Below are 14306 nucleotides of genomic sequence, written 5' to 3' on the forward strand. Positions count from 1 at the left end.
AAATGTAGATCAATTAACACCAAATATATAGTAAATAGATCAATTTACACCAAATATATAGTAAATGTAGATCGATTTACACCAAATATATAGTTAATGTAGATAAATCTACACCAAATATATAGTAAATGTAGATGGAAATTAATTTAGATTTACAAAATATTTTTGTTCCCAGTATTTGTTTTGTCTGTCTGGGTAAGTTTCCTCCGTTCTGGCTCGGTCGGTCCTTGTGATTTTGGTACTGGTTTTCTGTCCAAACCATATAATCGCACATTTTCTAATCTTCCATACGCTACACTAATACCTTTACAGATTTCATGATACTTACTTTATTCTAATAAATAACTTTATCCCTTATCATGTGTGGATCCCGATCTTCGCTCTGACCCGAGCCTCGTCTTAATGCAGCCAAGGAGATGGAAGAGCGTTATGAATAATTATTAGATGATTGTGTTGTACAATGAAAGACGGTAAAGATTCAATATGAATGGCAAAATAAGGATGGGATTTTATTTGAACAATAAAATGTGTTGGGCAAATTATAGAGAGGCTGAGATTATAGATTTCATATTCAAAAGGCGAAGGGGTGAAAAAAATTAAGAAATATATTTAAGAAATATAGGCCTACTCAAAGCCCAAATCATTGATATCATACCCTATCCAATAATAAAGAAATTTGAATTTGAATGGTAACAATTCCGTTAAATCCTCGTCCTCGTTTTGAACATCTCACTCATGGCAGATCAGTGTGTTCTTTCTGATTAGCTCTTAATTGAGATCACCTGTCACGCACCCCTTTATTAAAGGTGAACACAATGGGTTTGGATTACTTTTCGCATCGGCCTGCGTCAATCAAGGTTGAGTTTTGTGAGGGTTGAAAGTTTTCGATCTAGATTGCAGATCACTATTGTCACTTTATACAAACTGAAAGTATGCGTTGTTGCGTGTTTGTTTTTGTGGGCATTTGACTGAACAGCCCAGACAAATATTGCTACCAACATGGCACTTCGAAACAGACCACCGCAGTGAGTAAAAGTTATTTTCCTTTATTAAATGTTGACGTTTTTGGGCTGTCTCCTCAGACACAAGCCATCAGTATCCCTGCTCTTTGTACCTTGACATGCATGTCGCCGCTGTTTGTTAACCTAGCTTTGCTGATTTGTATCTTGTGATGTGTGTGTGTTTTTCTTAACAGGTGTTAGATGACTGACAAGATCTATGGGGGGGCCCCCTTTGGGCCCCCCCATACCAACTTAGTCTTCAAAGTAATCTAGTGCCATGGGACTCCAGTGTCTTCAAAACATCCTCGGAATACATGTGTATGAATGGTCCACCGAAGGGTTGATCTGGAAGCCACCACGGTCCACGCAGTAATCTGCTGCGTGGGCCGTAGTGGCTTCCAGAGCCATCTTTTGGTCTTGGTCAGGATTTGTTACAGTTGCCCTTCAATGTAGCAGGCTATGGGTTTCTGAAGAAGCCTGCTTTATGTAGCATTGGAGTACAAATATTGTGCAAAATGCTCATGTAATTGCACTAGCACTAGTAACCTGTAGATTAGCTTAGTTTAACGTCATTCCGTGCTGTCTCTGTCAAATGTGTGGCTTACTTTAAGTCCACAAGGCCCTCTGGTAAACCACGTTGGAACACCCCTGGACAAGGTGATTAGTCACTGGGTGTGTGCTAAAGTTTTGTTCCATTTTTCACTAGTTGGTTAAGGTTTGGTAGAATTGTTTGGATGCTAGCGACCTGATGGCGTATGTACAAGAGCCTACCGTGGCCAGGCCACAGTTGCGACGGTCACGGCCAGATGGCCTAGTGTGAGTGCAACCTTGATTGCATTTGTATACTGTTTACCATTGGATGTTTATGCAATTTGGCTTAATTCATCCGCAGTAAAGCTGCATTTGACTATTCCAGGGTCGTTTTGTACAGGCTTTCAATTGACCATGTTGACTAGTTTGTGGAAGTTTTTTTTTTTTTTTTTTTACCTTTGCTTACAATCCAACGGTTGTGACCACTTATGCAACTGGGCTGTGAACCTTGCAATTCTAGTTGCATATTTGTGCACGCAAGCTTGTCCATTTCTATCGCCATCTTTTCACTCTTGTTAGGTTGTCCATTTCTCTTGTTTTAACCCGAAAGGGCTGAAATATCAACATTTCAGGTATTCTGTTTGGATAATGTGCAAAACTTGTGGCTTCACTAATAAAAAAAATTAACAAATGTATTTTTCTGTGGTTAAACTATTTAAAGATTTGTATGCAAAATATTTCTGCTCAATTTGTGGTCAATGAAACTCTGAAATTTTTTAATTTGATAAAACACAACTATGGGTTAAAGGTATTTGCTTTGGGAATCTTTTGATATTTTTAGAATCTAGCTCCATTGCCGTTAGAAATGGTGTCTCCCAGTACTGCAAAGTGCTTCCACAAGTTTAAAAAAGAATGGGCAGAAAAGGAACTGCCAACTAAATCTATTTAACATGGGTAGAAAGTTTCCATGGAAGCTCTTGGCTGCTGGTTCCCAACACAGCTCCACTGTTAGCCTGTGACCTTGCGTTTGACTTTTGGTGACTTTCACAAAAGAGAAATGAACTGGTTAATACAATAAACAAGACATTTCAATGGTACAATTTTGAACTGTTTGTGGATATTGCATTAAATCCATATGCTTGAAACTTCAATAATCCATATCAACGAAACAATGGAATGAAATAAATAGTTCAAGCAATTTGTGGGGCTTTTACATTATTACTCATTTTGGGGGTTATTTCAGTCTCTCCAACCTGCAGGTCGTGCGAAGAATCATGTGAATGGGAATATTCTATAAATGTCTTGATATCATCTTTCGTCTCAACACTTCTGCTGCAGCCGCTGTTGAAGCGTATGAGTCCTTTGAGACCCCCTTTGATAAAAGGGGTTCTCAAATGTTGACCCTCAGTCACCTATTGCATCACTTCCTTTAGGGCTTCGGCCTCCTAATTGATCATTATAGTATAATTGAATGCCCTCTTTCATATATATGATACCTCCACCACTGGGACGTGGCAACAATTCTCCAAATCCATATGGGGGGGATGCTTGTGGACAGTAAGTAGGGGTGTATACTCGACATAAATAGGAAGCAAACTCATCTCACAAATGAGTAATGACATCTCACAAATATTTATTGAATAAATTGTTTCAATTTATAATAATCCAAAATCCGTTGGCTTTTTGTCAAGGGAATCCAGGGCGACGCTCACTTCCGGGTTGGCCAACATACGTCATCCCTCCACCACTCTACTGTAAAAACACATGTTCAAGTTGAATGAGAATAACAATAATAATAACTCTGCTATAGTATTTATTTAGGGGGGGGGGGGGGGGGGGGATACAAGTCTTTTGGCCATTTGTAGTGATCAGCAGAGAAATAATCTGTCCGCAAAGACGGTGACGTCGCTTAGCAACGGTAGACGCTGGGGTAGACAAGTCACCGGACTACTACCCATGCAAGTGAACGGAGCGTTCCACGGCATTGAGAAGACCCGTGTAATAAAGGCCTATAATATTTCTGTTTATGGCATAGATTTCTCCTCAGATTAGGCCAATAAACCAATGGTAAAATAAAAATAAAAACGCTCGATCAAAGGCCCGGCCCGAGTATAGTGGTAGGAAATATCGGCCCGACCCGGCCCGCGTCGGGCTCGGGCAGAGAATCTAAACACTGACTGGAACTACTTAGCAGGTGTCTGTAGGGCTATATCAGGAGTTAATGCACGCACTGCAGCCAATCAGAATCAGAGTATTCCCCCAGACCGTGGTCTAAACAATATTATTCACGAGTTATAAACAACCCCTACACATCAATATTAATGATAACCCTGTGGAAATTGCCATAAGTGAGAGACACAATTTCGCACGTTGAGCACACAGTTGTGTCTGTGACTCGTTTATTTAGTAAGAGAGAAACGGGAAATCAAAACGTGCTGAAGGTAAACAAATCTCGCATGGGCTCTGACGTCATGAGACGCTCGTAATCCTTAAAAGGGACAGCGATCCCTGAACCACCAAGACAGTAAACGACATGCCTAACACAATTGAAAGAACAACACATAACAAAATACTGTAGGTGAATTATGTTACACTCACTACAACCCATTAAATACGGTATGATTTCTAGATGTCATGGCAACGTCCGCTCGCGACACTGGACTTGCGATCGAGGCATCGACGCGGACGTTCATTCACATAGCCAAAAACAAGAGAATAGATGGCTAGATAAAATAAACATCAAGACATACAATTCTAAAAAGAACAGATGAAGCAGCTACCCTTTTTTCCTTCGCGGTTTGCCTACAGAGCAGCGCACCTGCATTTAATGTAGGCCTATCCGTGTATTGTCACAATTTCTCAGTATCAAAGGTGAAAGTAGAACCGGGTGGCCAAAAGCTGTCATTTGTTAGTTATCACAGACAATTTTCAACAATGAATGATCTGTACGGAGCTCCATAAGGGACATTAGGGAGAACGCTCCCGGACAGAACCTTAGTTTGGAAGTCATGCTTAGTGACACGACAAATAGCCTACTTCCAATTGAAATACAAAATTTAGAAAATAGGCCTACGTGTCCCTGATCACGTTTCAATAGATTAAATAACGTGACAGTGTCACGTATTTTCGTGAGACCATACCCGTACTTCCATGAGTATACTTAAAGGAAGTATACTATCCGCACTATCTACTACGTTATTTTTTCAGATGTGAGTGCTGTTCCAAATCGAATACTCCGTGGTGCACTAACCGGAAATTACGATCACGACTGCCGCCGTGGCTACTCCCCCGCAATAAACATCCCGCTTTGAACGGTGAACTCTTTACGCCTAGCAGCTATAAAAACTACAAAATGACTCTATTAATGCAGGCTATGTGGAAAATGCGCCGACTTTGGCTCAGCCTGGCTCCGCCTCTTCCGCTACGTAGCTAAGATGGCTGCCGTTGAGTACGGGCAGGTACGGGTAGTGTCCTTCGATCCACACTTCAGGATTAGCCCGTTTTGAGTACGGCATCCGGGTCCTTGAAGTATACTTCTTTTCGCCGGATCTTACTCAAATTTTGGCTAGTAAGTACGGACAGTACGGGTATTGGAACACGGCACAGGTTTGAGCGTGTGCATGGGTTGAATTGCGTGTGTCTCACGCCGAATGCATGAGACATGAGAGCCCTGTACTTACGTGACACAAACCAGCACCGCAAACGTTCTCTCCCGCTTGAGATGACGTCTTTCTTTATAGGTTCATGGGTCTGATTCGCCGATTTCCCATGCTGATATCCCCGAAGATTCTCGGGCATTTTCGACAATTTGGCTATAGATTGTCTCATTACACGCTAAATAATATAATTATAGCCTAATTATATATATAGCCTATACATATATATAGGCAATATATATAATTAGGCAATATATATATATATATATACATATAGCATTTGTGGTTTTGGCATAAACATAACTAGGGTGCACTGTAGGCCTACTATCTGCGCACACCCTTTCTGAAGCCTCTCTTGCTCTCTCTCTCTCTCTGTCCCTCCCTCTCTCTCTTTCTCTCTCTCTCGTACCGTTTTGTGGAGCACGTTAATTGTCTTAGAACACTCCCATTCAGAATGCATTGGTTTACATTTCGTTCTGTGTAACACGCAAAAAGTCGGACTATCGTGCTCTGGAACACGCTTCAATAGATTAACGTTTGTGCGCAGGAGCACGCAATCGCGTGATACCGGGTTGAACCTCAGCAGGCAACCATACTTGCAGACTACATCTTCAAGGGTACGTCTTTGTATTACTACTAAAAAGGGAGACGAAAGGTGAGATCAGATTATATGGCCACAGTGAAAACTGACAGAATTTGTGTCAAATGGAATCTGAAGCATCTGAATATGTCAGCATTTGTCCACAGCTTCGAACAAAATATTTAGCAGTTACTATTAGTAGCAGTTACTATTCATTTTAAGCTGATTATCGCCCTCACTTATTTTTCAAACATACTGAATTTTGTGTTCACAACAGAATCTTAGGGTGGAGCGGATTTGGCCTGAAGTCAATAACCGGGTAAACTACCCACTGAAGCAGGCCCTGGTGCACCTGACTGACCAAGAGGCCATAGACATGCAGGACAACACAGTGAAGTTCTGTGTGTCTAACCTGACGTGCCAACTCAGCCAGATTGGGCTAGACAGGGTTGTGCAGTCATGGAATGCACATAGGATTCCAGGTATGCTAAAAAATAAATTGTGAATGAATCATGTCAGCCCAAAATAAACGTACTACTAATATTAATAAAATCCTATTTTTATTTGCTATTCTCTTAACCATTATATATTTTATTTTCAAATGTCGTGCTCCGTTATGACGGTGAGGAGGTTATGTGTGGAGCACAACCTTCGAAGAAGAAATCTAGTTCCTTCTTCTATGTAGCCTATTGTACAATATGTATGCTACTTGTCATTTAGATGTATTTTAATGTTTTATGACCAGCTAGGTTTCTTAGTAAACAGCCACCTGGAATATCATGGCGATCTTCTCCACGGTCATCGTCTACTCGCAGACTAAGTCGCCGGCTCCCATGCACGGAAAACAATAAAGCTGGCCATTGTAGTATGCGAGACTCAATGGAAAGTTTGAAACGTCTTAATATGTATTTTTTTAAAACCACGTGCCCTTTTCCCGGCATTGTGGTTTTATCTAAATATCATACAAACAAAACAAGCAACTGGATTATTCAGTATTCCCGTTTTGATTTAAAAAACAGAAAAATGCAGTTTATTTGTTTATTCCTTTTGCCCTTTTTCCGTTTCAAAACCAAATCAGAAAAACCCCAAAACGACTCTGTTATTTGGTTTTTCTGATTTTGTTTTAAATCGGAATATTCAAAGAACGAACCATACACGGATTAAGAACGACTCTGGTATTTGGTTTTTCTGATTTGGTTTTAAATCTGAATATTCAAAGAACGAACCATACACAGATTTTTTCCCGGCATTCATTGTGGTTTTATCTAAATATCACAAAAACAAAACAAGCAACTGCCGTTTATTTGTTTATTCCTTTTGCCATTTTTCCGTTTCAAAACCAAATCCGAAAAACCAAAAAACGACTCTGTTATTTGGTTTTTCTGATTTTGTTTTAAATCGGAATATTCAAACAACGAACCATACACGGATTATTAAAGAATATAGTGGAATATAATAATTTACAATGGGCTATATTTCAAGTAGTCAGGGTTATTTTCATACTTGGTAAATGACAACAGGACAACATTAATGCAGGTCTCTCAGATCTCAAATAGCAGATTATTCAGGAAATATCATTAGTTCTTGTTTGTTTATTTTAATATCAAACAGTGTTAGTCTGTTTGATTGACAGGTGAGATTATCAGGAGGGAAGAGTTTATACCATATACTGTTGAAATGTAGGTCCGCCAAGAGAAGTCTGTAGCAGAGAAGTACCGTCCTAGAACATTAGGTGAAAAACTTACATATGCATATTTTAGCCTTTGCTAATTGCATTATGTCAGCACTTTGAAGTGGGCTATAGACCGAATTTCACATAAGTTCAGGCACTGACTGATATGATCATACTAACTGTTGTACCGACTACTTGCACACAAGGAACCATTTGATTTTACAGTATAGATTTAGAGAAAATGTCATTTGAAAAACGTACACATGCATATTCTCACCTTTGCAAAATTGCATTATGTCAGCACTTTGAAGTGGGCTATAGACCGAATTTCACATAAGTTCAGGCACTGACTGATATGACCATACTAACTGTTGTACCGACTACTTGTACACAAGGAACGATGTTATTTTACTGTATAGATTTTGAATAATTTCGAGAAAATGACCTTTGAAAAATTCGCATATGCATATTTTCGCCTTTGCTAATTGCATTATGTCAGCACTTTGAAGTGGGCTATAGACCGAATTTCACATAAGTTCAGGCACTGACTGATATGACCATACTAACTGTTGTACCGACTACTTGTACACAAGGAACCATTTGATTTTACTCTATAGATTTAGAGAAAATGTCATTTGAAAAACGTACATGCATATTCTCGCCTTTGCAAAATTGCATTATGTCAGCACTTTGAAGTGGGCTATAGACCGAATTTCACATAAGTTCAGGCACTGACTGATATGACCATACTAACTGTTGTTCCGACTACTTGTACGCAAGGAACCATGTTATTTTACAGTATAGATTTAGAGAAAATGTCATTTGAAAAACGTACACATGCATATTCTGCTGGCCAATGGAGTCGAAGGTCTGCACTGGCGGCCAACTTGCCACAGTCAGCTGCTCACCCATAACACTGTGTTGACTTGTTATGGGTGTACTTTTTAAATAACCATAACCACCTTGCTACATTTTCAAACGGTTTGTTTTGTTATAAACGTCAGAGATGTAGTTACGGCACTGCATACTTGATACTGATGAATAATTATGTTTGATTAAAAAAAAATTGAAATGTTGTAAAATAGGTACAATATTATAACCACGTTAATAAGGTTTGTAATAAACCAAACCGTTGGTAAAACGGTTGAAAATGTAGCAAGTTATGGTTATTTATAAAGTACATACAGTACCACTACCAACACAATGTTATGGGTGAGCAGCTGACTGGCAAGATGTCCGCAAGTGCTGACATTCTAGATGCCGCCGTAAGACAGCTAGTGTTCTATATATCTACACACGTAGGTGAAGGGTTTTATTTTGAAAACGTTGCGAGATACCACCCAAAGGCTGTTTAGAGTAAAGGCGCACAAAGATTTTGTGTGACGGCTGGTTTAACCGCGGATGAACGAATGGCGGCTCACTTGACCGCAGTGCCACGGGCCACGTGGCCGCGCAGACCCCCCCGAGGGGCATGCACGGTACACAGGTCGGGGTCGTGCCATCTCCCTTTGCCTGCACAGGGAGAGACTGCCCCATCTTCCAACGGTTCTGGAAGCCCGGGTCCCCCCCCCCCCCCCCCCCCCCGGACCCCAGCCGAGGAGACGAGGCCGACCTGTTCCTACCGGCCTATGGCGCCCAAGTATCCCACTCCTCCCCATCAGAGTGGTCCGGAGAGGGCGACGTCCCCAGGAGGGACGCCCCCCCCACACCGCCGGGCACACCATAGCACCTGATGGGAGGCTACAAGGAGGCCCCCCAGGCAACCCAGACACTGGGACTGCCACGGAACAGAAGGGGCGGAGGGCTCCCTGCTCATAAGTTCTCTGACTTTCCACCGACCGGGGGGCCCCGAACCACTCATTGAGCCCTGTCCACTCCTAGCCCATGACAGCCAGTAGGCTAGTAGGCTACCCCTCTCCCATTCCAGCACCAGCGTGGGCCTGCTTCATCGGGTAGTAGAGAGGGAGTGGAGTCATGACCGAGCAGTGGGTGGTGCCCCGCCCCTACGTGAACAAGACTAGGGACAGAATCCTAGACCGCTTTTACTTCCCCAGGGTTTAGAGGGATGTCACCCAGTACTGTCAGGCGTGCCCGGAGTGCCAGCGCAACGCCCCAAAACACTCTTCCCGGCAGCGGCGGCTGTTGTGGGAGTGACAGTGCACTCTCGAGCGACGTCAAGGCATGTACTTTCCCCCCTCGGAGGAGACCGGCGTTGCCGGGAAGGTGACTGGAGGTTTCCCCGTTGCCACAGAGCCTATTGGTTTCTGTTGGGCACTGTGCCTGTTCTTCCCTATTAATAAAAATACCAAAGTCAACGGACCGTTGACTTGTGTTTACTGGGGGAACCTTATTACCGGACACTTGGCTAATCAATGCTTTCATAGACATCATTTTGTAAGTAGCTACTGGCACCCAACACAATACATGCCAGGATAGAACAACTTAGTCATTGGATAGCACGGTGGCCACCTACATTTTACACATCTGAACTTTAAAGCTTACGCCAAAGCTAAGCACACATGCCCACATACATACATGTACTTGCACGAGCACACGCACACAGAAGAAGGCAGAAGAAGCCAAATATTACAAAAACAACAATTACTGTACAACCAATTCAAATTGTTCCAGGTTTAGGGGTAAGTGTGTTGTAAGTTGGCCACCAAAAAATAATAATTTACCTTTACCCATGCCTCCATGAGGAAACTAAGAGTGCTTCTAGTAAAAAGGTATGGACCGAGACCATTTAATAATTTACTATACAGACATTAATCTTTCACTTGAGGTTGTGAACTTAAGGCATTGTTTTACAGTTTATAATATAGAATATATATTACAGTAAGAGGAGTTGAAAAAAGTGTACTCAAGGACAGAAAGCTGGACTGGTCTGGGGTCTCATTTATAACCGTTGCGTACGCACAAAACGGGGCTGAAAGTTGCGTACGTGACTTTTCACGCCAAGGTTGTGATCTATGAAAAACTAACTTGGCAGGAGAATGCGCAGCCCTAAGCAAACTCTGACCCATGCGTACGCATGGTTTGGAGGAAAAGGAGATTTGGCAACACAGGTAAGTGTTTCATATAGCTGCATCTTACAACAATTATGCTTAAGCATAATTGTGCTAATTTTGTTTGTTTTCCACCCTGTAGATCCGGTATATCACAGCCATCCCTCAGTGCCCTAATGCCCAGCGTTTAGAGTGGCATCATACATATGGGCAGTCGATACATAAGGTTTCCCTACACAGTGGAAGAACAGGCCAAGATTAAAAGGCAATTTGCAGCAATGTCCGATTTCCCAAACGTAATCGGCGCAATTGACTGCACTCATATTGCTATAAGGGCTCCATCTGAACATGAGTTCGCTTACGTCAACCGCAAGCACGTGCACACTATTAATGTTCAAGTTATATGTGATGCCCATATGAACTTGACAAACATAGTGGCACGTTGGCCTGGTGCAACACATGATTCCTTTATTCTGACGCACAGTAGTGTAGGGAACAGACTACAGGCAGGCGCGGGGCGGGATGGCTGGCTTCTAGGTGAGTTTTTTTTTAAAGAGGAATGTAACATTGTGGTTCTTGACATAACTAAGGATTTTCTGCATTGCAGGGGACAGTGGATACCCCCTGAGACGCTGGCTCCTCACCCCAGTTTTGAACGCGCAAAGCGCCGAGGAACAACGATATAATGAGGTCCATGGCCGTGCTCGTTCAGTGGTGGAGCGCGCCATCGGCCTCCTGAAGTGCCGGTGGCGCGCTCTGGATGCGTCGGGGGGAGGCTTTTATACCAGCCTGCCAAAGTGTGCCGCATTATAAGGGCTTGTGGCGTGCTGCACAATTTGTCCCAGAGGAACGGCATCCCTCTCCCCCCCGACCTCCCTCCCCCCGAGCTTGACCCGGAGGCCCAGCCCCCTCCGAGGCAAGTCGGATTTCAACAGGGTGCACGAGTATGTGCGGATGTCATGCGGCGTTTATGAAATGAAGACGACTCAAGGTTCATTTTTTCACAGTATCTTTTAATATTGTGGCAATTTCAGTGATAACATTTCGAATCTGCCTCATCTCCTCAGTCAAGTTGTTGACTGCATCTATCGTTTCCCTCTGTAGCTGCAGAACTGCGTCTGTGAGGACCCGACCAGCGGACTGACGCTTGGTGCTGGGGGTGGGGGCAGCCGGATGACCTGCGGCCGAGGGCCCCTCGCCGGCATCATCGTCCTCCTCCCCACCGACCGCTGAGTCTGGAGGACGCACAAGCAAAATAGCTTGCACTAGGCCTACATGATCGATAATAAATCTATAAAAAACAGAAATCAGCTTTACCTTGTTCTTCTGTGTTGTCAGTGTCTCCTTCCCTTTCGGACACGATGCCACTCACGCTTGCGGTGCCAATTATGGATGCAACTTTCGTGTCAATTTGTGTTAGGTCAGGAGTACTGGGTCCCCCTCCAGTTGCAGTCACGCTCTGGCTCTGTGAGGACAGCCTCTGCTTTGCACCCACCTGTAATAATGATCTTCACTATACGACCAGTAACATTTGAGCAATTAATTATAAACATGTGCTGTGCGTGAGGAAAATGACCACTTCTTTTTCAATTCTGGTACTGTGCGATCCGTACCACTGACAGCGTTCACTGCCGCAGCAACATGTTGCCACTCATTCTGTTTTTTAATGTAGAACAACATTTATTTTCGGGCCTCCACCTCACCCACAAGTGTCTCCACCTCAACCTCCGTGAAGTTTCTTTTTTTGGCTTTTCTCTGTCCTGCCAATGTTTCCAACAAGACATAATACCGGCATCTGAGTCTGTTTTATATGCAGATCGCATTCATGAGGTCATTTGCATTGACCATTTATGGTTAAAAAGGGGCGTGTAGAGGGCGGAACGTGAAGCTGATTCAGCTGCGCACAATTGTAGTCAGTATGTGATTTATAAAGCAAAGATTGCGTACAGGTGTGCGTGCGCAGTGTTTTATAAATCCGAATATTTTTTGGCGCACGCAAAACTTGGCTTCTGGGCGTACGCACATTTTTAGTAACGATCCCACACACAGTTTTATAAATGAGACCCCTGGACTGGTAACCTAATTGGCCCAGTAAGCAAGATGCAACCAGACAGCTGTTAACAGCCACTGCATTCACATGCACTGATTGGTTAAGGCATTCAGTCAATTCTATTGTATTTACTCTCCACCTCAAGCTGGTGTGTGGTGAGCGTTCTGGCGCAGGTTGGCTGCCGTGCATCACCCAAGTGGGTGCTACACACTGGTGGTGGTGAGTTAGGTCCCCCCCTTCTGTAAGCGTCTTTGGGTCATTGAAAAGCGCTATATAAATATAATGAATTATTAATTATTAATTATTATTTACTCCCAGACTCCCGATAACTGGATCACGAGGGCTGATAACTTCAGATTAATGGTCAGTGAATTAGTCTGTATGTGCCGACAGGTCAGAGATGAAGTTTCAGCTAGCACAATAATCACAAGCTGTGTTCCGCATTCAGTTCTACCAAACTAGGGTTTATAACCAAGATAGAACCGAGATAGCTGCTAGACAAATAAGGCCAAGGGCCAGGAAAGGTCTAATGGTTGAAGGATCAGTTGAGGTTTCAGATTAAATAATATATTGTTCAGTGTTGATTCAAGGATGACCAGTTATTCGCATGTGGGGTTGTAAATATAAATGACTTAGGTTAAATCCAATTCAATTGTGTGAGAGGTTTTGGCCTGTTCTCACACAATAAATCCATATTTCTAGATTTCAAGATTGGTTCCCAGCTTTGAGAAACAAATTCTGACCACAAATTGGGGATCTGGTGAACTGTAGGGGTAGACAGACGGAGGAGAATACAAGATGCTAATAAGGCACAAGAACATTCAAATCAAAGAAATTTCAACTTTGTTGTCATTGCACAACGAAATGTGATCTCCGCAGTTAACCCTACACTAGCAGCACTGGGAGCAGTGGGCAGACACAGTGTATTGCCCTGGGAAAAAAATAGCCGTACTGCCAAAACCTTGGTCAAGGGTAATGGCAGGAGTATTCAACTAAGACACATGTCTTTCTGTGTGTGGGGAAACCTACATCAAACAGGGAAAAATCGAAACCCAGCAGGGTTTTAACCCATGACCTTCTTGCTATGAGGCAACAGTGATAGCCACGGGCCCATTACTTAGAATAATTATTACAAAGGTAAATTTGAGGTCAACTCTACACCTGCCAGTTAGTTGATATTGTTTACATAGCTTTTTAGACTCACCTTAAGGTACATTGTCTTTAATCGATAAAAGCTGTGAAGGAATTTCTTTTTTGAATCTTTCCAAAAGTTCAGGAATGGATTGTATTGTGAGCATGCTAGCACGAGGTATGATAGAATGAAGAATGATAGCATTTAAGATAGCATGAAGTATGATAGCATGATGTATGCCAGAATTAAGTATGAAAGCATGAAATATATAACATGAAAGCATGATGTATAATAGCATGAAATATGATAGCATGATGTATGATACCATGAGCTACAATAACAAACAACAAACTACAAGAGACAACAGGGTTCCTAAATGTTTAAGGTGTGCTTGGTTAAGCACATGTATGCTGACAAGCCAACAAAACCAAAAAAAAAAGTTGATATGTAACCTCAAATAATGATGTCCAACAGAGCAGTTATTTTCCTCACACACTGTAAAGTTGAACTTTCTTACTTCAAACAGAGTGCGGGTAAACCTTTATCTACCCAGCAGTACCTCATTAAAAAATACAGCATGTAAAAAAATAATACATGGAAATATTAGGATATAGAATTGCTTATTTTGTCGATGATAATTATGCTTTTGTCATTGGAATCCATCCGTGACGCATAA

At 42.4% G+C, this 14306-nt stretch overlaps 1 protein-coding gene and 1 long non-coding RNA gene across 2 annotated transcripts; one reads left to right on the forward strand and one right to left on the reverse strand.

The window, feature by feature from the left end:
* Positions 1 to 10712: 10712 nt before the first annotated feature.
* Positions 10713 to 11422, forward strand: LOC132448019 (putative nuclease HARBI1). The gene is given in 3 exon segments (XM_060039082.1): positions 10713 to 10985; positions 11056 to 11250; positions 11253 to 11422. Coding segments are annotated over 3 exon segments (624 nt in total). The 5' UTR covers positions 10713 to 10726.
* An 18-nt stretch (positions 11423 to 11440) lies between these two features.
* LOC132447582 (uncharacterized) lies at positions 11441 to 11901 on the reverse strand. The gene is made up of 2 exons (XR_009523125.1): positions 11766 to 11901; positions 11441 to 11683 (listed from the first exon to the last, which is right to left on the reverse strand). It is a non-coding gene; the product is annotated as an uncharacterized LOC132447582 (long non-coding RNA).
* Positions 11902 to 14306: the final 2405 nt, after the last annotated feature.

This window comes from Gadus macrocephalus, chromosome 19, assembly GCF_031168955.1.
Source record: "Gadus macrocephalus chromosome 19, ASM3116895v1".
NCBI classification, from domain to species: Eukaryota; Metazoa; Chordata; class Actinopteri; order Gadiformes; family Gadidae; genus Gadus; species Gadus macrocephalus.